This window comes from Pagrus pagrus (genome assembly GCF_965226575.1).
Source record: "Pagrus pagrus genome assembly, chromosome: 5".
Lineage (NCBI taxonomy): Eukaryota > Metazoa > Chordata > Actinopteri > Spariformes > Sparidae > Pagrus > Pagrus pagrus.
Window position 1 is genome coordinate 5,509,289 of NC_140189.1, and position 24,524 is coordinate 5,533,812.

Genomic DNA, 24,524 nt, shown 5'->3' on the forward strand with positions numbered 1-24,524 from the left:
TGGTACAGAGTAGTGAGTGGAGACAAAAACAACAAATACACACAACTTTAAATAGTATTGTTAATTTGAGTATTGTGATTATGATGTGATTAAACATTATCAACTGCAAACATATGGACATGCTTTTTTGAGGGATTAGTAAACGTTTGTTGCGGAGGCCTTTGGTGAGTAATATATTCACTGGGAGCTTTATTAATAACCTGAACCATGCAGTAAACTAATTATAGAGTCAGAGAGGACTTTAATTAAAAAGGTCACTCACTGAGAAAGTTTATATTTCCCTAGCCATATTCAAGAATCAGTTGTGTTTAGGTATTTCTCCACAATAAACTAAGGTACACTTTTACATACTGTCATCTTGTGGAGATGGCTGGATTATTTATATACACATAGGCTATCAACACATTAATGTGCAAACTAAAGGAGTTTGTGCAACTGAAATTTAAAATGAAATATAAATATTTCCATTTTACTGAGATGTTTCCTCAGTATAGTATATAAGTATAGTATATAAAACCCTTCACAACTTAATTACACCAGAGGAAGATTGACTCTTCATGTTTGTTATCTCATTTAACAATGAGCTGTTCTAGCCGAGAAGGAAATGCTTCATCAATAACGTTAACGTTAAAAAACAACAGCTTTGTTGGACTCTTACCTCAAAGGGCTGACTGTAGTTTATCCCGCTCCTGTCATGGCTGTTTGATGGTGGCTTTCTTTCGGTGTGGTGTCGGTGATTCGGCTCTTTGGGAGGTCAAAGCTACAGGCAAACTTTTAGTATGTTACCAGAGGTCCCAAAACAAGTCCTTCGTATGGATGGAGAGCTTCACTCTCAGGTAAATGCGCGCCATTTTGCTTTGGATTGAAGTGAAAGGAGCTATGTGTTGTTTAGAGTAACTTTCAGGTAGAAAACCCGGACATCGTAACTGTGTATGAATAAATCTGTAGTTTAGGGCACAATACAAGTGGCATTGAAATGTTTTTGGTCTTTTTTGAGAGACAAATAACTTTTTGAACCTGCTGAAATGTGCCATGAATCACACATATGGTGCTCAATTTAAAAGATAATTTCTAACTCAAAAAAGTAGCATTTTGTTAAAATACCACTTAAGTAAAGGCAAGCGAAACAGCAAAAACATAGGCAGCTTTTTATAAACATTTTTTATTAGTGTTATGCATTTAGTTTCCAAAAAGAATGATTCAATTCCATCGATGAGACAGTTTTACAGTGATTGGGCTCCACACAGGGTATATGACATGCAATCAAGGAAAAATAGCATAAGAACTCATATTTTACATTCTTAACCTCTGAACCCTGAAATTAGTTTCACCCTGAATTAAAAAGAAAGACCCTCTAGATTCAATTGTTGGAATCCATTCCCTTTTTCAGTTGTTTTTTTCCCTTTTTTATCCTTTTTGTCTGTAATTGTTACCCCTTTTCATCCATACTTTGTTGTCACCAGTCTCAGCTGTTTGCCATGTCAATTCCAGCCCCTTCCACATGGGGTCTCCAGCTGCCTCATCGGTGACAGTGAACAGAGCTAGTGCAGGACAAGGTCACATCATCAGCAAACCTGTAAACATCGCCAATTTTGTTGGTTGGCCAAAATAGCCATACTAAAGGGATTGCTGCCAGGTACTGAACTTCAATCACTATGGAGGCGGTCACATTTTTTACCTTTCAACTTTACCGTTTAGAGGACAGGTATATGTTAAAAAAAAAAAAATACAGGTAGTTACGAGAGTTGATTCTTTAAGATGCCATAACCGTTGTGAGTGTAACATTTCAACGTATTCTAGTGCAAATGCCAAAAAGACTGGAATGTATTCAGAGAGTTTCTCTTCACAGTAACTTGTGCTCACAGCTAACGAGAGCTCACCAAAACCTCGACCTCCACTGGAGAGAAAGTAAACAAGATGATTAGACAAGCTTCTCGGTAAGATTCACCCAACTAATCACCAGAATAAATGTTTCTGCAAACCACGGATATGTTGCAAATTTATGTTTCTTCAGGTTCAACTTTTTCATTTTCATGTTGACAAAACTATGCTTATGGTCTGGTTAGGTTTAGGCACAAAAAACACTCAGTTAGGGTTAGGAAAAGATCATGTTTGGCTTGAAGTACTTTTTTTTTTGTCGCCACAAACGCATCTGGAAATTGTCCCAAGATCGCCTTAACAACATACTGAAATATTGAAACACAGTCTCGACAAGCTGCTTGATGCCTAACTACGACACCATCCAGGTCATAAACATGTAATGTGACTGTGATATGACACATTTTGGATAAATGGCAATATGGTAGCCTACGTACGCTTCATAGAAATGTGAACTTATCCGTGGTGAACTGCCAACATTTCATTCTGGCAACAGGGGTGAGCAAGACACGTTAACTTTCTCCTCTTGATTTACTGGCAGGAATCAGCAGGGCAGTTACAATAATATTTGTAAGTGTACGTAAAAATGTTACGAAAAAAGTTATGACATCATTATAGTGTTCAGAAAAGTCCAGCCTTGTTCGGAGTTGGATGAACGATAAAGTTTAAAGGAAAGTTTTTATTTCAAAATCTCCATTTCAGTCGCTCTTTGCATTTCTAACAGTTCTATTTAGGAAGTAAACATTGATGGCACGTCTTTTGACACTGCCAGTAGAAATGATTTTGTGTTGATACATAGTCATGACAAATATCACCAAACCTAATGGAGAATCTTTGCTATTTTAGGAGAAAGGTGTACTGTGGTTTTGAATGGCAGTTTCCAAGCAAAGCCTGTTTAAAGTTTCTGGGCTCCTGACAACAGAAGATGCTTTGATAATCCAGGTTTTTAGTTGCTATCTCTTCAGACTCGGTCTCCCCTAAAACCATCCCATTAATGGTAACATTAAGACGTTTTAGAGTACCACCAGCCAGGATTTGATGTAGTTGTTTAATGTCTTTGAGGCCTTTCATGTCAAAATCTACACTTCATCTCTCTCATTCACCCACATCTAATTCTTTGTTAGCAAAATATACAGTGTATTTATTCCATCTAAAATAATACTCATTGTTTATAACCCCTGCTCTTACACTATTGTCTATCAACCCAAGGATTTTTCTAAACTGAAAAGCCACGGTGGCTCCACAAACACAATTTTCCACACTGAAGTATCTCATGAAACCAGAATGAATTAAAAAAACAACACTCCACAGATACAACAGATGAGTTAGCACTAACCTCACATATAGATGACATGGTAATAGCCCTTTTTAAAGGCGGTTCACATGCTGTGACGCCTCGAGACGAGTCCCGCTGAGAGACTATTTTACATACAGAGGATGTATGGCTGTAGTTTCCATGAAGGGCCCGTGAATAAAGCCTAGTCCAGGATTTATGTCCCCCCTCTTCCTATCCACTTAGGAGATACAAGAATGAATAAACTTAATCCACGTGCTGTAGGTGAAACTGGCCTGGCAACCGGCAGGAGGAACTGTGGAAATCCCTGTGTTAAAGTAATCAATAAAATAAATCGAGGTGATTCTCTTCAGACAACTCAAACAAAGCACACTGCACTAAAATATGTCTGAATTTCTTCACTGCAACAATTTCAATCTATGTGGCTGACGCTCATGCATTATTCCAACATGGATGGTTAGTTTATGATAATAAGAAAAGCGGCTGCATTAAAATAAATCTCTCTGCAGGTTGGTCTCTTATATAGAGACAATTTGCATGATGTATTTTACATTGAAATGAAAAATGAGTTTTTAGTACTACACCGAGGTTATCAAAAAAGCAAATCATTTAGATACAGTATCTATACTTTTTTTTTCTCAAATTGCACGTTCCCCATTTTCTTTTCAAAAGCCTTCCATGAATCTCAGAGTTGATGTCTTAAGGCCGTGATCACTTCGCTCCAAATCATGTGTTTCTGTCAAGTTAGTTGGAACCAACATGTGACTGGCAATGTCTCCTGCGTTTTTCAGTCACCAGCCAGATTGCATCTCATTGCTTTAATTGCAGAACGTCCTTGTGACAAAAAACAACCACTATGAAAGCAGCTTATTACGACCTATATTTATGTTTCTTGTTTGGCGGCGACCTCTCGTGGCTGTGGAAATTATTACAGCAGGAAAGGAAGAAGTCAGGTAAAGCAGATGAACAGGACTTTCATCCAGGAGACCATGAAACTCAAACCACAAAGTTTATCTAAACCTAACCAAATAGTTTTCTTGCCTAAACCTAACCAAACTGCAAGTATATGATGAAGTTCTCCTACGCCTGGTACGCTGCAACAGTCACGTTGTTTTGGAAACAAACAGTATTCAATGTGTCAGTATTGTGACTAAAGTGATCCAGTGTAGATATTAGCGGACTGCAACTGTCGTTGACCAACTGGCGGCACTTTCAAGGCTTAAGAAGCGTTACCCAAATGGGCTAACCAATGACAATAACTTAAGTAGTATCCACTCGATAAAGTCGCCAAGGTAGATTTTCCAATAATGAATGATGCGCTGCATCACTTGCTCTAAAAACAAGGATTAGCGCCCTGTTACCATAGCGAATGCTGGTTCCAGTGAAGTTAAGTGAAACAACGCACCGGGAGTCACGCTCATAATTCGCATAAATAAGAGCTAGGAATAAGGTGGGTAATGTAGAACTGGGACACAGCTTAGGTTTTTTGTCAGCGACGCTCTCGGATGATTTCTGTGTCTCAGCTGAATAACACTGTGTGATCACAGCCTTAAGCTTCACCAAACCTCAGACAACAAAGAACATCGAACACTCAACAACTCCATCGCACAGCCGATCTGTCTGGATCCAATGCACGGATTCTGTTGCCTGGAGACTCCTACAGAAACAGGAAATTGTCTATTTTTTTGTCTTCTGACATTTGGTGTATTCTCGTCTCTACCAAACATTTGCATGCTCAACATTTGAAAGGAATGTGTTAAGTAATTTTTTTTTAGACATGGCACAACTGGGGAGCCGCCCCAGCTTCTGCCTGTGCACAAAATAGTTCAAAGACACATTTACGTAGTATAAACCAGGACTATATGAATCAACGACGACATGGGCTCACATCACAGACATGTAGAAAGACACACATATAAACACACACACGTACAGTACACATGTAGTACACAGAGACAGTTATAACAATGGCTTATTTTTTCTACATTTGCGTATACATTAGTATACATCTTTAAAGATACAAGAATGGTGAGGATTTACAAACAGATATGCAAATATCTTTTTCTAATTTTACAGAAAACAAACATGAGACACTTGACTTTCAATGTTGAATTATTCTCTTTTTACCATTTTAAGTAATTATTGCAATCTAAACAATATGGCTTTGTCTAGTGAAAAGTCCTATCTGAGCTAGAAAAGGAAAAATAAAAAATAAAAATGCTTTTATAGTGCTTATGACAACTTCATCATTATTAATCCGTAATATTATTTTAAGTTACAAACTCATGGAACAATGTATTCACCGTACATCGTCGCATAACTAACCACTGAAAAGCCACCAGCTCATTTAGGAACATGCTTTGTTTTACCGATAAATATCCATATATTTAAGGTAGTTTCACTAAATATAGATTGTGTCCATTTACAATACATCTACTTAAATGCTATATGACAAATCACTATGATATTTCGTTGGATTAAGAGATGCAGGATGCAGAATATACTCAGCTCTAAGGGAGCTCTTCAGGCAGTGAGATGCGACGACTCACACCAGTTTTCTCAGGCTCAGTCTACAGTTTAATTATCTAGTTTTTATTAGTCATGGAATACTTTTGGAAAAACAGGAGGATATAGGAGAGTATCGTTTTAGTTTAGTGGTGGTCTTTGGGATGCATGCACACGCTGAATAGGCTGCTGTGTTTCTCCTGCAGGCGTACAGGTTCGGCATGCACGTCTTCGTCTCGGCGGTGACAAAAGAAATAGTAAGGTCTCACCAGTATTTCTTTGGTCTCAATGTAGATGAACTTCGATCAAGGTGAACATATGCATTCAAAGATGAGATGCAAAAAGGTTAGCGCAGCTGGATTGTGAATTAAATCACAATTTCGGTTGCATTAAAATAAATTGGCAGCACATTCACAAAAAGTAACAATTAAATTCAGTAAAAAAAACAAAACAGCCAGACATTGCCTGGCATTTGCATTCATGTGTGAAGAAGAAAAAAAGAAAAGAAAATTTCAATAAATAAGTTTAAATTACACTTAATAGCAATCAAGAACCCACTTTTAATTGATAGATGGTATGACAGGAAATGACAACACGTACAGTACCAGCTACCCCCACTGTTTTCAAGTCGTCAATGTTTTGATTGTCTATGGAGACCACATTACCTTTTTTAAATCTGGACAAAACAGCAGTGGTTTGAAACAAGATCAAATGAGTCTTGTTTGCTCGCCTAGACGATACCTTGAGCTAAATAAAAATCTGTTCCAAAGTCCTTGACATTGAAAATTCATAAACTGACATGAATTCTTGACACGTTCAATATCTCAAATTTTACTTTTCCAGCATGATGGCAGTCTAACTAGCTAACAGGCTTAGAACGAGTCTAGCTTTTGTAAAAAGGTAACACTGGATTAAGTTTTTAAATAGTTTTGTGGACTGTCAAGGCTTTTGGTCTCGGATTCCAGAAGTACCAAGTTTGATTAGTTGCTTCTGAAAAGCCCCAAATATCCCAACTAACCAACTTTATATCAAATACATTATTCCATAAGCGTCCAGTGTTGTACCCTTGAACCCGCGCCTACATGCTACCAACAACTGTACACCTGTTTGACTGAAAATGAAACCCTCATTTACAATTCCTCTGCTGGAGGAGATGATATGAAGGCACATGTCCTAAAAACTCAAATGCTGATTTTTTTTTGTTTTTTTTAATATAAAGACCTACACCAGGTTCATAAAAGTAGAAAACACCCACTGAAGTAAACACAACATGCTCCATCTACTGGAAAACATGGTGGCAGTGCCATTTGAAAAACCACAGAAGCGAGAGGACAGAAATGTCCGCTGCCCTTCTTTAAGGGAATACTGGTCTCCGTTGGTCACCATTGCCAGGCAACAGATGATGGCCAACCGATCAAAATGTCTGACCTTAGTCTGTGTAAAAATAACGACGGGAAAAGGACAAAAAACATACGAATTGTAAGAAATGTGCTAAGTGGCAGTTGAAAGGTTGTACAGCAACTGTGGCAAATAAAAAGGGGAAGAATGACGCAATCGTCGAGGAGTAGAAAAGAACAAAGTAAAAGATTTCTAGAAAGGCAGTGTGTAGCCTCTAACAGTTTGGCAAGAACCCCCTCCCCAATCCGTTTCTACATGCCCCAGATCTACACTCAAACCCTGCCTGCGTAAAAATACCCAAACCGATTCCCCCCATGTCGCTCATTTCCCCAAACCTGCAACACTTTACTCCACCCAAGTCCCCTACGCAAAAGATCCCCGCCTCCCTTCGCCCCCGCAGCCTGGCCCAGGCCAGACTGGACCCTGAATTTGTTTTGCTTGTTTTTTTTACTTCTTGAACATGTCCTGTAGAGGTCCGGGCAGAAACTTGAGGACAGTGTCAAGGATGCTCTCCTCGTCCTCTTCGTCGTCGTCTCCGCAGCCCCGCGGGATCGCCTTCTTCGGGCGTGTCAGCGAACCCTCACAGGCCTGCTCCATGGCCGCTTTCTCCTCTGCCTCTTTCTCCTCCTTCTTCTTCAGCCCGTACTGAACAGAGACAGGACAAGAGGTGATGTGAATTCAATAGAATTGCACTGTCCCATAATAATCTGAATACTTTTTCTGCTTTCTGCCGTAAAAATAATGAAATTCCAACACGTTGTCAATCCAGACTCATCAGCTGGTCGGTGGTCGTAAGCTTCAAACCATGAAACTCTACGTGAAGAGCTCCACAGTCAACTTAGCAATAATAAACATTAAACATCCAGTGACACTTCAAGCTAAACTAAAGCTTGCTGACAAACATTTTTTGGACTGTTAACATTGTGAAACAGTCGTGGTTTGGTTAGGTTTAGGAAATGATAATCGGTCATGTAACTTACACAACTCATGTTTAGGTCCTAGGAAGCTCCAGGGTACAGTTGTTAAGTTTCCACACTGGAAAACTGTGTGAGTCAGAAAGTTAAAGCATTAGTCAAACTAAAGGACAGTTTCCTACCTTGTCCCTGATGGTCTGCCGTACTTTTTCCCTCTCTGCCTCCATGCGGGCGTGTTTGGCCTTCCTCTCGTCCTCTTGCTGCTTCAGGGCCTCCTGCCGCTCTTCCTCCTTCTTGGCTGCATCCGGGTCCTTCTCCTCCTCCCCACCCAGCATCTTACCCATGTCTTTGGTGGCCCCTGGACAGAAAAGAGATGCAGAAATCGGCGGTAAACACAGGATGACTGCGCCATTTTACTGAATTTTCAACCCTGCCAGAAGGAAAAAAGTAAATATCCGTACATCTTTTGTCATAAAAACAGACATAGCTGCATTTGTTGAAGAGAAATAAGATGAAAAACATTTGCTTTTTTTAACCTCGGCAGTGCCAGGCTTTGGCAATGTCTAGACAATATGTCACATACAGTGTCACCCACGTCCGTCTGTCATATTCAACTATAAAAACTATGTGTTAGCAGTTCTGAGGATTATGTGCCGACGGGGTTCCCTGACGATCCTTGAGGCATCTTGGAAAACAAGACGGAAGACGAAGAGCCAGCTGGAAACGCTTCAAAGACCAACAGAGACAGAGGAAGACACTTTCTTCCATCTGCTGTCGGCCATCTGTCGGCACTACCTGTGCCTCCTCATCCTCCCAGGTAGTCACCCTCAGTTTGGATGTACGTGTTGCATTTCTACATACAGTAGCAACTACACTGAGTTTAACATTATGAGGAACCGATTTGGATTTGAAAGGGAATCTGCTGAATCACTTTGTGTCACCTAAAAGTAAGAGGGCGCTGTTGTTCCACAAACGATGAGGTTAGGCTTTCAGAGTTTCTGATGGATACATGAAAACACCGAGGGAAAAGTCATTTCATCATGAAGTAGACGAGGAGAGCTTATCTCTTCAGTCAATAATATCACGATACTTGGGTTCTGATTTGGAATGTATAGTGATTCTTCAAGTATTCAGATTCAATCGGGTCACAAAGCTAATTTCCTTAAGCATAATAATGGTAATTCCCATTTTATGTCCGCATTGCTCTAACAGACTAAGTGCTAGTATATAAAACTGATCCACGAATCACACAAAAAAAGAGAATCATAATATCTAAAAGAATACATTTTTTACCCAGTATGTGTATTGACGTGGGTTGAGATAATGCACTTACGAGTACGGTAGTCATCCAAGTAGAATGTGTCAATATCTGTGCTCGTGATGACGGAAAATCATCGACCCAAGCTCTGATCAACCCATATCCATTACAGGCTCAAATGAACAACTTCCAGTTAAACCTCACTTCCCATTAGCATGATACAGATACAGATAATTTAGTTGGTTGGACAGACAGACACAGATGATGGTGTACTATTCATCCCTAGTATTTACTATGCGTATCATGATGAAAGGAATAAACAGAGCAGGTCCACCAGATGTTATAATGCCTTGCGCCTCCAGTTCCCTCTGCACTTTCTCTGCCTCTGCTCCTAAAACGTCTCACCTCTTTATCTATGACGGAAGCTGCTCTCTAGACGTGAAAGCGACTCCCTCAGGCCTATCGATACTGCTGCTGTTACCTCCGTCTGATCGATAGTAAATACAGGACCACCTTAGCGTGTATGAATTATGGATTCTCCAGCAGAGAGAAAACTTCATCTGAGTATTGATCTGCCTCTGAGGCGCTGGTGAGAGGAGTGCCTGGATGACGGTATGGTTTACCATCCAGCATCTTTCTTTAGCCAGAGCCAGAATAATGGCTAAATATGTTTCACCCTGGAGGAGATTATTTGAGGAAAGGCGACAGTATGAACAATGGAAAGCTGTGGCCTTTCAGAACTGTGTCCAAAATAAATACACCTTGGAAAATAGAATAATACCTTTGCTTTTGTAGTTTCTTGACAGCATTTACATTCAAAGTCATCAGTGATTCAATGGTTCACTGAATGTGATTGACTGCAAACAAGCTTGAGTCTATAAGCTAAATCAATGTGATGCTAAAGACAGACTTATCAGAGTAAATTATATGTTATATGTATATATATGATATATGTTTTAAGTGTATTCCACAAAGTGGGGCTAGTGTTGTTGTTCCTTCTTTATTGATCACATTTTAGTGCCAACCGAGATTTTATTCAAATTTCTTAATAGACTGCTTCAGCGATGACATATTTTTTGTAGGCAAACCGGGAAGTTAGCATCATTGGATTATTGTCCGGCTGTAAAGACGGACTAGTGAGTAGATGAGTCTCCTTGTTCGGTGTGATGACGTTTAACATCCCCAACAACCTCCGTTTAGTTTCATTTAGCCACTTGTTAGAAACCACATGTTTTTAAAGACACATAAACGCTTTTAAATTTAAGCGTGCGGTATTAACCGGGGTATTTTATGTCGTGGCACAAAAAGTGAAAGCTTCTTGCACTAACCACTGACCTTAAATCAGGCATTTAACCAAAAGCCTATCAAAAGAAAAAACAAACCAAATCCATTGACTTTGACAGAAGGAAACCAGGCTTTAGGGCTCATTAATGCAGCACTATGTCTTTTTATTTAGCAAAAATGAAGATTTTATTCTCTGTATTTAACTTTCAAGCCAAGCTAGTGATTTGAGGGACAAAAAATGTCTGTCTGTTGTTGGTCTAAAACTTTGGTCTCCGGGTGAAATACCTCAACAGCTTTTGGGTAAATTGCAATAAATAAATGAAACCATGACCAGGTTGAAAGTTCTCCTTGCTTTCTACAATATTTTAATTAATGACAAGAAATCCCTGAAACTCAAATTGATGCCTTTCATTGGAGCATACAAACTGTTGCAGTTCAATGTTGATTATTTAGTTCAGCCAGAAAAGCCTCACTAAGATTAAAAACACAAGCATTTATGTTTGTTTATGTATGCACTTGTTACTTTGCTGACGTTAATAGGCATTCTGACACTGTGGAGCTGAGTCTGAGTTAGGGATGAGCGAGTACATTATCCGTACCAGTACTCGGAATAGGTGGTGGTAATCAGAAGTTATTGATTACTGTGGGCTGATCAGAAGTTGCTTTATTATTTATTGGAAAACTATTGACAGAATATCCTCAGAACTGAGTTTCAGATCAGTGTTTTCAATCACATAAGTAAGAGAACTATTTACAGAACAATTTTTTCTAAACTAATAAACTTCAGTCAGCTACCAAATGAGGATTTTCCTCTATCACGAGTATGGATATCGACACATTTGACTCAGATGATACTCATATTCGTAAAAAGTAAATTTTAAGCTGAGTACTCGCTCGACCGTAGTCTGAGTTGTTCTTAAACAACACAGCCTTCCTTCAGGAGCTGCAGGCATTTCTTGACATTTTATGACATTGTAAAGACAAATGGACTAGTTAATGAATAATGGAAAGTAATCAGTGATCAAGCTGATGTTTTTGTGGTCATATATTGTAAGGAGTTTAAGAAAAGTTAAAAAGTAATTTAAACATTTAAAAAATCTAAGAAAAGGAAAACTTGTTAATTCAATAATTAAACTTTTAATCAATCAATCTGATTCAGCTGGTGGTAAATTAGTGTTGAGTGTTGTTTTTAAGTGACTTCAGTGTGGAGGTTTTAGTTTGAGAACATTACAGGACTGAAAGTAACTTTTGGAAGCCAGAAAGATCATTAAACATTAATGGTTCAAACATTACTGCTGATTACCAACCCCATCAACCCTCTCAGATATATTGTGGTCGTTTAGTGTTATGTGGCAATAAAAACCTGAATTACTGCCTCTTCAAGGAGCCAAAAGAGAACATTTCTGAGGGACTGAAGTAAATTACTCAGAAGAAATGTGGCTTTAAGGACCGTGTGGTCCCCCCTGGTGTTTGTGAACCCAGGGGTGTCGGGTCCTGTCGCTCTGCAGCAGGCTCATACAGTGGTCCTAATTGCCCTGCAGCGCTGTGTGGTGGCAGCAAACCTGAGGATGACAAATTAGCACTCAGCTGGTGGGTGGAGGAGGGCGGTAAAATGTTCCCCAGGACTCGCCGGGGAGCCGGGTTAAGGTCAGACTGTCCGCTGTGTGTTCTTCATTGTGTTGAAACACTCCAACACACACCATATGTGCCAGACTGCTGTAGGTGCATGTGTACACACATATATACAGTATATGTTATCATACACAATCAATAATCAATAAATAATCATCAATAAGCAATAATGATAATCCATCACTGGGTTGTTTTTCAGGAAGTCAATGAACCTGAGATCTATTCAACATCCTTAAGTTTCCTCTTCTTGACAGCTTAAAAGAAAATGATGAAATGTGATATAGATAAAATTAAATATTAATCATCATTTTAAGGAGGCCAGTGAGGATACCAAGGAAGAGCGGTTCGGAAAAAAAAGTATAATGTATGTAGGGTCTGTATCCAGAGGGGCTTGACTCATTTTGGTATCGGGCACTTTTGTTGATTTTTTAAATTTATTGTTCCACCCTGGTGTAAATGGTGGATTGAGCTCCTGCCTAAAGCGACAGAGTTAAAGTATCTCAGGGTTTTGTTCACGAGTGACAGGAAGATGGATTGGTGGTTTGGTGCATCGTCAGTACTGCAGGTGTTGTGAGCTGAGCTCTGGTGGTGACCAAAAGAATGAGATCAGGGATACAAGAGGCTGAAATGAGTTTCCTCTGTAGGGTGGCTGCACTCAGCGTTAGAGCTCGGACATCTGGAGGGAGCTCGGCGTACAGCTGCTGTTCCTTCACATTGAGAGGAGCCATCTGAGGTGGGTCGGACCTCATTAGCGCCTCACCTATGTCATCATCCTGCTTGAGTTTTGGACTGTTAACGTTGTGGAAACGTTGCGGTTTGATTAGGTTTAGTGAAAGATCAAACTGTGGCCTAAAATAACTACATTCAGACACATTTACGCACAATAACTCATTTATGTAACATGATCATAATTTACGTCACTCTTGGTCACACTCTGGATGCGAACACGGTCTCTGGAGGGAAAGTCCTGTGTATGAACCATCCAACCAGCACCTGACTTGACCTTTTCTCACTCAAAAAAGAGCTTCAAGAAGTGAAGACGCTGGAGGGTTAACTATAACTACAGCACCAACTTAAGAAGTGCAGGGCCACTGACCAGGCTGCTGTTTGGAGTGAGAACGAGACTTCAGGACCTTAAAGTGACCGGAGGAGCAGACAAGCTGCAGATATTCGATGACATGGGAAATTTATTATCACTCTACTCTCCAGAGAAGTAGAGCATTTTCTCTCTGTCCCATCAGAGTCTTTACCCTTCACATGTTCCCTCCATCCCCCTCCTCCATCCTTCTCATATGCCCTCTACTGTTTGTCTCCCCTCCCCATCTGTTTTTATTTCCGTTTTCCTCCAGTAAAGTGAGATTTCAAGACAAAATTTGATTAGCTATTCTTCTTTTATCCACTCCTCTTCTTTTCATGCAGATTTTCTTTCCAGAATTCGATTCTGTCACAACACAACCATCACTTTACATACATTACTGCAGTTATGACCCGTCGATCCTTCCTGTCCATCTCCACCTCCTCCATCAGTCCATTAGAGGCCAGCTCACAGATTTCCACTGCAGACAAAGATGGGCAATTCAAAGCAAAGTGCTCAAACGGCCCCAGTCCTCTTATTGTGCATCCAGTCGCTCATTGATGCACAAAGGCTTTAAATTTAAAGAGCTGGAGATACAACATGGCTCTTTAACAGACACCCAAACAAACAGTGATCAGCAGAGAAGAGAACTACAGGAACAATGACATTAAGAAGTTCTGTATTTTTGTCCTGTTAGTCTTTTATATTTTATATTCTCTTATCTTATGATGTAGGTTTCAGTGATGAACTGTAGGAAAGCAGAAGGAGGATATTTGTGAGCGGGTCATGTCAGCCTGGCTGGAACACAGAGTGCACAGACAGCGAATCCACCTCTGACTCCAAAAGCTGAAATAAACTGCATCATCTCGAGCCGAGGCCACAGAGTGAAGACGGTGTCTCCCTCAACCCAAAGATGTCATGTAATATTTATCTGAGAGTGCAAACTGGGCTCCCTGCCGGAGGGCTGATTTCTACTGTGGTGAGCCGGGAGGGAAATGAGGGAGAGAGTAAGAGCAAGAGATATACAGGATGAAATACAAGAAAAAGACTGCTGATGAGAATTATGATGGATTACAAAAAGGACTGAAGGCAAACTGCATATTTGCAAAATGCAAAACAATTTTTTTTTTTTGCTTGAGGAAAAGTTTTGGGCAGAAGGAAACCCAGAGAGAAATTGTGACAGAAACTTATTTCTCAAATACGTGAAATTACGGCGTAGTGACATTTGCAGCTGGAGGTGATCTGTCGTCCACAGCCTCCAAGAAACGTCTTCATGTGTAAGATGCTGCTAATGTATGGAAATAAGCAAGCGCCTCACAAAAAAGCCAAGTTCATTTTCCTTCTTCTCATAAATAATGTCAGACATGTTTTGGCCTCACACTCAGAAGAACTTTTCAAAAAATGCTTTCCAAAGTTCAGAGTATGACATGGCTGGTTTTATTTTGCTTTTATGTTCAACTTGCTTCACATTTTACATTTCCACATTAAAATATCTATAAACGGCCAGACTTTGTTATATATGTTGTTGTCCACTTACATTATCTGAAATGTTTCTAACAATGTTCAAACCTGGATAAATCTGTCATTTTGCTCAAGAAGACGTTTTGTTTCCTCTCGCTATATCTTCTGGGGAAACATCAGAGAAAGGAAGTTGGCAGACGTGACCAAACGTATTAAAACTTTAAAACGTTCCCTCGTCTATGAAGATTTTTGCCTGATATGGGTCAGTTGGATGACCATCAGCAGTACATACTGGTGCTTTGGTTCGGTGTATGATTGGTTGTCAGTGTTCAGCCTGAATACCGACAACCAATCGCTGAGTCTCATTCCCAGGTTGTCAGATATTTGACAAAAACAAAAGCCAGCTTTGGTTCTCGGGTTTTTCTCCTCAGTTTTTGGATAGAGCACAGCGCTGTGAAACTTCAACTTATCACTGAGTTTGTGTTATACGTGACACCATGTGTGTATGTTAGACACCATACGTTTGGACATTATAGCCGTCATCCAATAATCGTCCTCACCGGCGTATATGTTGCCACTTTATTACCATAACACCTGGTAGTGGAGGGGACAAATGTCTCGTCCCTCAATTTGGGCGTCCATGATTCATATTTCACTTTTCTGCAGTAGTAATTCAAATCTTTATAAAGTATCTATGTAGAGCGAGTGTGAAGAAAAAGTAAAAAGGGAGAGACAGGAAGAAGGAGCTGAAAAATGACAGAGAACATGAGGATGGTTAGGAGGAGAACACAAGACAGAGGAAATCAGAGAGACAAAGCATGGATCATTGACTGCCCCTCCAGCCGGTCAGATGGATGGCGGTGCTGCTGGGTAATTTGTTCGGGGTGGAGGGGTTTGAAAAATGGAGCTCATTTAAATAATGGACGACCTCCATCGCCAAATTACGCCCTCATAAGTCACATGAATGCCTGGACTGGTGGAACAATCTGCCATATCGATCAGGTGTTTGGGAGGCAATTCGTGGTGGATTACATCACAAGATTTTCATTTGTCTGAGCCCCAAATCCCATATCGACATGCTCTGCCGAAGTGCTCTTGAGCACCTTAAACTGTTTCTGTGTCGAGTCTTTGGTCAACTAATCAACCTGCCCGTGGCTTCCTGTTTATACACCGTCCTTGCCTGCTTGTTATCACCCCGCCTGCACAGGAAATGAAAAGGTGCCTGGTCAGCGTCAGTTCACGCTGATCTTTCAGAGATTATCTGAACATTATCTTTTATATGAGCTGCTTTATGAGAAAACGTTCACATGTTTGATATCCTGGTGAAGGCAGGACAGACAGGAAGTACATATTGGTACCAAAATAAATGTTTTGATGGCACCTGTTTGGAGACGAGCTGTAGAGAGAGTCTATATCTACATGACAAACATCTTTCCTCTTATATTAGCTCACTGAGATACGGCGCGGTAGGGTTGAGATGGACTAAATTAATTGTCTCTGGAAAGTCCCAGAGAGTCTCAGTTCAAATTAACTTTGATCTTTGCTCATTTAAGATGTAGCTTTGTGCAAGAGTACACATGAGACAATATGTTCAGATGTATTTAACATGTAAGAGTGTGGCTCATTTGTCTCCTCAGTTTAAAGCTAACTATTCAAACTAACTTAACTCAAATATTTAAGGCAGCAATTGAACTTAGACTTTTAAGTTGAAACAGCCCAAAATTATGTGCAGTGTAGCGTTACATATATAGTTTGTGAAACACAAGCCTCAATTGTGCACTGTGTGTGTTTGTTGCCATGCTTGTGCTGTACATTTTGAGACATGGTGCACATGAACTGAGGTTTAATGTTAACCAGCATTTCAGGCATAACGATAACGATGAAACATTTTAAATACAAATGTGGAATTGTCATCCCGTTCAGACACAAACTTCACTGTTACCATGGAAAGTACACAGAGAAAACAAAGGAGACAGAGGACAAAATACACTGAGGTCCAGGAGAAGACAACTCTGGAAGTCATGGAAAACAAGTCCACCAAGGGTAAACCTTCATTTGCTATCCGCCTCAGTTCCCTCCAAGAACGCATAAGGTGTCAGCTGATGGAAAGAATGGCGATGCTCAGACCAACTGGATCGGCGGGCAGAGTCAACTTGAAAATCCGAGAGGAGTCCCTGACTGCTATACTCGATCAGCTCCAAGAAAAGGAGACATCCAACATGTGGAGCGGTGAGAGAGAGCAGATGCAAGGGAAGATATGTTTCCTGAAAGCCCAGCTGGATAAGGCTCAGGCCAATGTCTCTTCATGGAACAAGACAGAGGATCTGAAATCACAGCTCCAAACCATCTCCGAGACGCTGTGGAACACTCAGACTAGCCTTCAGCAGCAGACCTCCAGTAACAAGGACCTTTAACTCCAACTGGAGAAGGCCAATGCAGAGATGGAGGACCTTCAAAAGGAAGTGGAGGCAATGAGATCAAAAGCCCATGTGGAAAAGCAGCTTCGCACGGTGGCTGACTGAGACGACTGCTCAAAGCCTGAGGATGCAGCTCTTTGACAAAGATACGGCAGCGTTTGAGGCTCGCAGAAAAGCTGAAGAGCTGGAGCAGGATCTTGTATTTGCTTGGCAAGTGAGATCAGGAGAACAACACCCTCCTGGCTGCTCTGAAAAACACCAAGCAGGAGTTGGAGAGTCATCATATCGAGTGGCAGGAGGACAAGTCATCCCTCCTTCAGGCCACTGACGGCCTCAAAAAGACTCTCCAGGAAAAGGAGCAGGAGTGGGAGGAGAAAGAGAGCTCCACGAAGTCCATGCTGGAAGATCTCGAGAGCCAGGTCAACAAGAAGAAAAAGAAGAAGTGGTATAGAAAACTCTTCTAGTGCCCAGATCCAGACTCAGGAACAGAGACTGACTCAAAAACATGCAGTTGCTCTTGTATACTTGAGGATTAGTCAGTAAAACAGTCTTAAACCTCAAAAGACGGCTGTTTGAGATTCAGGACTCTACACTTGGAAGTGTAAAACTGAAACTGGTCCTCACGTATACAAATGCATGTAGACACCCAGCCGTCCGAGGAAAGGGTATCTCTCTTTGAATTGCCTTTCCCGAGGTTTCTTCCCGTCAACCTTCTTGGCTGTTCTCAGGTTCATGGGGAGTTGTTCCTTGTCTTCTTAGAGAGCTTGGGCTGGCTCTCTGTTCCTGATCTGAGTCTGAAAGACCCACCGTAATACCATCAGCCACAAAAATAACATCTTCTTTCAGTGTTTGCATTAAAAATAAAAAATGAAAAAAAAAAGTTGAGAATTTAAAGTTTGTTGTAAAGCTTTAACCACACAGGCCATTTGACTGCAGAACCTGTGCTTTTACTTGTGATACTTCCAGGACTTTCAGCAGATTTTAAGGTCATGAGATCATAAGGTTTCACATGCAGGACTTTTACTTCTCATTTAGTGGTACATTGTTGTGTTTGTACCTAAATAAAGACACATGCAGATGCAACGGCCAGTAGCTCCTTCAAAATTTGCAACCTGTTTGTTTTTAATCTGTAATTTATTGGAGCGATCAATATATGTTATGATTTTAATACATGTACATTTGTTTTAATGATACAGCTCATTCAAATCATTTGAGTTACATAAAATAAAATGTGTTCTAGAAACCTTTTTTTCTATCAAGACATTTCTGAATAGATGAATGTCATATATTATTTGATTGAAGTATTTCATCAAAGGACACGACAGCAGTTTTGTTAATCAGCTGTAAATTTAACAAAAATGAAGTGATTCTTCTCTCTCCCTGAATTTGTTTTAGGGGAACTATTGCACACCTGTTTCCTCTTATAAAATATTGTATGTGTATTGTTACGGATCAATACAAGTACAAATACAGTATCTTTCAATCGCTTATCAAATGCAGAGCTTCAACAGATTTAATGCATTTTTCTGTACACTGGCTTTTGTTATTTAGTATCAAAAATCTGCCGTCCTTGAAAACTTAGACGTCTCAACTAGATTTTAAAATGACCATCAGGAGAATTGCCTGCTCTTGAAAACAACAATGGCGGGTTCTCAAGGGGTTAGTGTAGCTGCTTTATCAGAACTGAAGAGTTTATTTCATCGAAAGACGAGCAAAGAACGCTACTGAAATCTTTTCTAGACGGAATGGATCATTTTCACTCTTCTCCCAACTGACTTCAGAAAGAGTTTGATTTACCAACAGGTTTCGCTGGTGGCAACACTCTCCTACTGTTGATGTGATTGGTTGAAATTAGCCTTTGTGAAAGCGCCTTTCCAACAGTTTATAAGCACAACTTCCGTGATGGTTCTGTGAAACAAACCATCTGGCATGCAACACCGAGCATGACGAAGTGTAGTTACACACTCAAGGGCGTCATGCAACCCAAACATTGGAGGGGGCACAGTGGATAAGAATGTGCTATCGCGCTCTGCACGCGCAACATTTTTTGGGGGATGCCCTCAAATCACTTATTTTGGGCACTTCCGTCCAGACTCACACACTTAACGCATCTACACCTTCTTAGCTAGCTAACGCTAGTGCTGGGGACCGAAAAGTTGGTAAACTGAATTTCAGAAACGTTATCTTGGCTAACAATGTCGAACAATAAGGTGGATGCACTTCAAAAAACTTATTTCATATGTTTGAAAGAGGATTTCTCTCTCCACTCACCGTTTAATGTTACACTGCTCTCACATTTCCATGGAAGGGACAGCTCCCCTCCCCAAGCACAGACTGATGCAGGCAATGTGCATGTGTGTGCGTCAGGGCGGAAGAGACCACATCCATCAAAAAGGGAGGGGGGTTGTGATTTTTGGAAAAAGGCAATGATATCTTTTTGAGATGGACTATGACATTATTTGTAATACATTTCACTCAATATGACCACTGGTCATAGCTAGATGGTAAAATAATAAGTAAGGTAAAGTAAGTAAAACAAAGTTGGTTGGGAAAAAAAAAAATCATCCCTCAAATCTGAGGGGGCACGTGCCCCCTCGGTCTCTATTGACGTGACGCTGCTGTACACACTAGAAAACAAGACGCTTTGCCTCATACACATTTCATTCAGCATTATAACAAGCTAACTTTTTTAAGATGTTGTGTAACACTGCTGTAAACCACATGTGCTTGCTAAAATTGAATTAATCAAGTAATCATTACAGTTCTGGAGGAATGTCAGGACCTGAAGTGTTGAACAAATAACCATGAATGTTTGTACTAACTTCCCTGGCAACCCATGTCATAGCTTTTTAGTTATTTGACACCAAAGTGTTGGACTGACAAATACAGAAACATTCCTGAAGTTACTTCAACTAAATATGGTTCATTTTAGATGATTGTAAAGTGACTTTTTGAACTAAAGTTGTTTTCTATGCAGTGAGGCGTCGTTCCATGGATCCACCTCGCTGTCCTGGACTGATTAATCCAACACAACATGGAAACTCTAATTAATCCGATTTCTAATTAAACAACCAGTAAATACAATCTGTGGCCCGCAGCTGAAATCTATACCTCAGTCTGGACCAATGAAATGTTCAAGAGGTGTCCGACATCTAATGACATTACCGAGGCCTGGCCTGGGTGTGTGTGTGTGTGTGTCAGGCTAAATTAGATAAAACTTTGAGTGCAGCTAAATTGGACAGAGTGGATGGGTTTGTGTGTGTTTGTGTGCAATTCTTCCTGATATACCAGAATGTGCTGTGTTCCTGTTTGTGTGCTTGTGTCCAAATTAGATTATGTGTACGTTCTGATAAAGAACACACAGCTTTATTATTTTTAAAGGTGAAGCTCTGGAGAAAGTCTCTTTTCCAGGTCGTCAAATACAGATGCTCAGGTTGGTATTTGGACCGAGGCTCCAGGACAGTGTGCGACACGAAGCGTTGGTATTTTATGACCTGTGAATGAAACTCAACAATCTACTTATCTTTCTCTAGAATTGTCTCCTTCACATACCAAATACCACAAGATATATAAAACAAAAAACATCAGTAAATTCTAGTACATTTAGCGAACGTTCCCATTTCCTATTTAATTGAAATTACAGACCAGTAAAATTATTTTTGGCTGGTACAAAATCAATCTGGTTGGTCCACACAAGTCATTTCTATGCATGAGGAACACTGCAGGGTTGTTGATTGATTGATGTCCTGACACACCCACCTAAACCCAGCCCTCCCATTGGCCGGAGTACACTTCATCTCGAAAATGGCCTTGTTCCCCCCGGGACTAAAACCACAACTGAAACCTCATCTGTGTGAGTGTGTTTGTGTGTGTGTGTGTGTGTATTCATTGATGTCCAGCTGCGCCCCAATGAAATAAATGCCAGCCTGCTCCAGGAGAAAAGGTCACGGCACTAGACAGCACCTCTACAGGAGGTAAATTACAACACTTGAATCTGGGATGGATGGAGAGAGGTTGGATGAAGAGGTGAACTGCTATACAGTCGCCTATAAGATGCAGAGGAGGAGGAGGGGTGGAAGAAGAGAAAGAGAGGAAGGAAAAGGTAGTCCGTTTGGCAGCAAACTAATGAAGGCGAATAAAGAATAAAGGGATACTTGTGTGTTAAGAGAAGAAGAATGCAAACGACCTAATCTGCACGGCTCACAGCAGGAAGGACAAAAGGATGGATGGGAGGAGTGGGAATTGAATGGAGACAGATAGAGGAGAGTAAATTGCAAAAAGCCTGTGGGAGAGAATGGATGAGTGAATTGGAAAAGAAAGAAGGATCAAGCGATGGGGAGCAGGGAAATTGTTCCAACGCAGGCAGACACAAAGCTCAGAGGAAGGAGAAGAGGAATGGATGGATGGATGAAGACAGAGATGGAGGAAGCGATGGAGACTAATAGTGTTCAGACTAAAGGTGATACAAATTTCAGGTCCTTTTATTTTTCTAAATTTGAAGGCTTGAGTACAGATTTGTTACCTGACAGGTCCAGATCAGAATACGGATTGGGGTCTCTGGTCAGGTTTAGACTTGAGCTTTTTCAAATGTAATTTATGAGGAAATGTATCTCTTTCTGTCCCTGACTGGGCCATCATCGGCATCCATGTGTGATAAGTGTTGCGAGTAGATAACAAATGCCCAGCGGCAAAAGAGATACACCATAGCCAATGTGTTGGATTAGCTTGGCAAGATAGCGGTCAGCAACGGATGAAATAAAGCAAAAATGTAGCTTCTCGGTTCAGGCTTGAGTCTCACAGTTGGAAGGACCAGTTAGTTTTATTAATATTGAGTTTTAAAGATGCGTGAACTAAGTCTTAGTTTTAGGGATGTGCAGAACTCTGTGTTGGATTAGAACAACATCATCGTCCATCACAATATTTCACAGTGGACATCATCATATGACAATTCAGTAGACATCGTCCAACCCTACTTTGTTGCTCTTTATACTTCTGTAGCTGACTTCCTCCATTGCTTCCATAATAATTACTACGGCCACCAGAGGTCGCCGCCTAACAAAAAACATAAATACAGCTCGTGAAAAGCTGCTTTCACAGTCGACCTGTAGGGTTGTTTTTCAGATGAGGACAGGCTGAAAATGTAGTTTATCAGTTCAGGCCTGAGGCTCATTGTTAGTACTGCCAGTTAGTTTTATTTGTACTGGGTTTAAAAGTAATATAATAATAATAATAATAATAATAATAATAATAATAATAATGGACTTTTCCATCAACATTGAGCAAATTCAGTTCCGGTTCGCTCTCCTAATTTCTAACCTTTCGTAGCATTTTGACCAAAACTAAAGTCTGTTCCCAGCTGGAACCAAAAAATAGCAGGTTTTCCTTGACTTGAAGTGCTAACCGAAATGGGTGTGTCATATTCTAAAGGTGTTTGTGTATTGTACACCCTCTATTGATGATGCATTATTGACTTTAATGGTTCTGCTCAAAACTGGTGGGAATGTGGGCTGGTTCAATTGATAGCACCGAGTTTCCAAGAATCTTGAATGGAACCGGTTCAAGAACCAGACCTAATTTGGTGGAAAAACACCCAGAGGGAATCTATTCATGTCTGTTAGCCATAAAGGAGCAGCACCTCCTAGTGGCTCGATAGTAACCTCAACCACAAATCCCTAAAATACAGGATGTAGCTTCTTCGTAGAATGGGGGAATAAAAACGGTAAAAAGCCTACATCAACCCCAAAGGCATACGGTAAATTGAATTTAAAAATAAGAGACCGGATCCAAAAGGGGCCAAAGGAGAGTCAAAACCCAGAACCAATTAATCTGAAAATAATTTGGCCCAACGTGAGTTTTTTACATTATAGTACCACGGTTCCAGAAGGAAAGTGATCGAGCAGCAATAATAGCTCGTTGTCTTGAAGGAAAAGATGAAGAAATGAGGTTGGGGGGGAAGGAAATTTAAGAGAGAGAGATTTAGGTGAGTAAAGAGAGCAAGGGAAATGAGAAAGGGGAGATGTGAGAAGACCGAAGGGACGGGAGGAGACGAAATAAAAGAGTGATGGGGATGAGGGAGAGAGAGCAGGCTGAGCTATAGAGGAATAAATCTCATTTCATTCAGGCTGGTGGTCACTGAGCTGATGAAACTAGATGAGAGGGTTGATTTAAGGAGACACTGACCTCTGGCCCCTTGGGGCCCCTCACTTACAAAAACATTCACATAGCCTTTTTTATGTTATGAAAGCCGGGGGCAAGGCTACGAACTTAAAAAACACAATTGTCTTGAGTCACAACTGAAAACATTTTCTTTTCTTTGTGCTCTACTGTATGTTTTGTTTTGTTGAAATTTTTACCCAATTTGAAAGAAAACTTCTTCTTTCAGCTGCTCCCCATTAAGGATCGCCACAGTGGATCATGATCACGCCACTGGACAGGCATCTATTCTGCTGCAAAAGCCAGTTGAGCCACAACCACATACTGTTCCTTAAGGCCACATGAGCTTTTAAATTTGCTATTTCTGCATCGAAATCATTAAATCAAAAAAATTACACTTACTGGTGACTAGAGACCATCAGGGATGGCCCTTAAAACCAGATGTCTCAAACATTTGTTAACGGTGAGTGTTGGAGTCCTACATCAAACTTTCACCGTTCCTTGTTTTTTATTCGTCTTTGAAATTATAGAGAAGCACTTAAAGTAAGGGGCTTGAAGTGCAGTAGTGGTTACTCAGAAAAGCCTGTCCAGTCCGATATCAGAACATTACAAAATCATTCACAAGATTTCTGAATCCACACGAAACTCTAATCACTTCTTTCCAGGCCCACAGGCTATCTTTCCACCAAATTCCATTTCAGTCTTCAATCTAGTTTTTGAGATATCTTGCTATCAGCAAATCTACTCCGAGGAGGTTGTGTGTTTGGGATCAGGACTTGTTTAGCTCTTGGGGAGCAGCTCTGGTTTTAAAATGGCTAAATCCTTGCAAAAGAAAAGGTAACAGCTGCTTGTTTAAGTTCAGACTGTTAGTGACCAGATTAGTGTTTGGGTAACTTGCCATTTTCAGTGTTTGCTAGCTCGGAGGTTGTTGTTGTTGTTTCAAGTAGCCGCAGGGATTTTGAAAGCAGAATCACATGACTGATATATAGGCGCCCGATGACACGCTTATCCCAACAGTCTACATCTGCTAAACTAAATGCTAGCTTAACATGTTTACTAACATTTAGCAAATAACAGACACTGAAGCTCAGGCTAAGAAAGCAGAATTAGTTTTGTAGGTATTGGATCCAAAACCAAAGCTTTGGCCTGATGGTGGGGCTGGATGAAAAATCAGAGGATCACCAAAAGTTAATACAATTCATCCTGTGGAGGACACAGATATCTGGACCAAATTTCATCCATTCACGTGTTGCTG

The 24,524-nt window shown here is 40.5% G+C and overlaps 1 protein-coding gene across 1 annotated transcript in view; it reads right to left on the reverse strand.

Annotated features, from left to right (window-relative positions):
- Positions 1–1,142: 1,142 nt before the first annotated feature.
- The window catches only part of LOC311257112 (complexin-2), a 62,433-nt gene continuing 39,051 nt past the window's right edge, over positions 1,143–24,524 (reverse strand). The window contains exons 3-4 of the mRNA XM_084352578.1: positions 8,172–8,347; positions 1,143–7,720 (exon numbers count right to left, since the gene is read on the reverse strand). Coding sequence (XP_084208704.1) covers positions 7,523–7,720; positions 8,172–8,347 — 374 coding nt within the window. The 3' untranslated portion in view covers positions 1,143–7,522. The remainder of the gene's footprint in view (positions 7,721–8,171; positions 8,348–24,524) is intronic.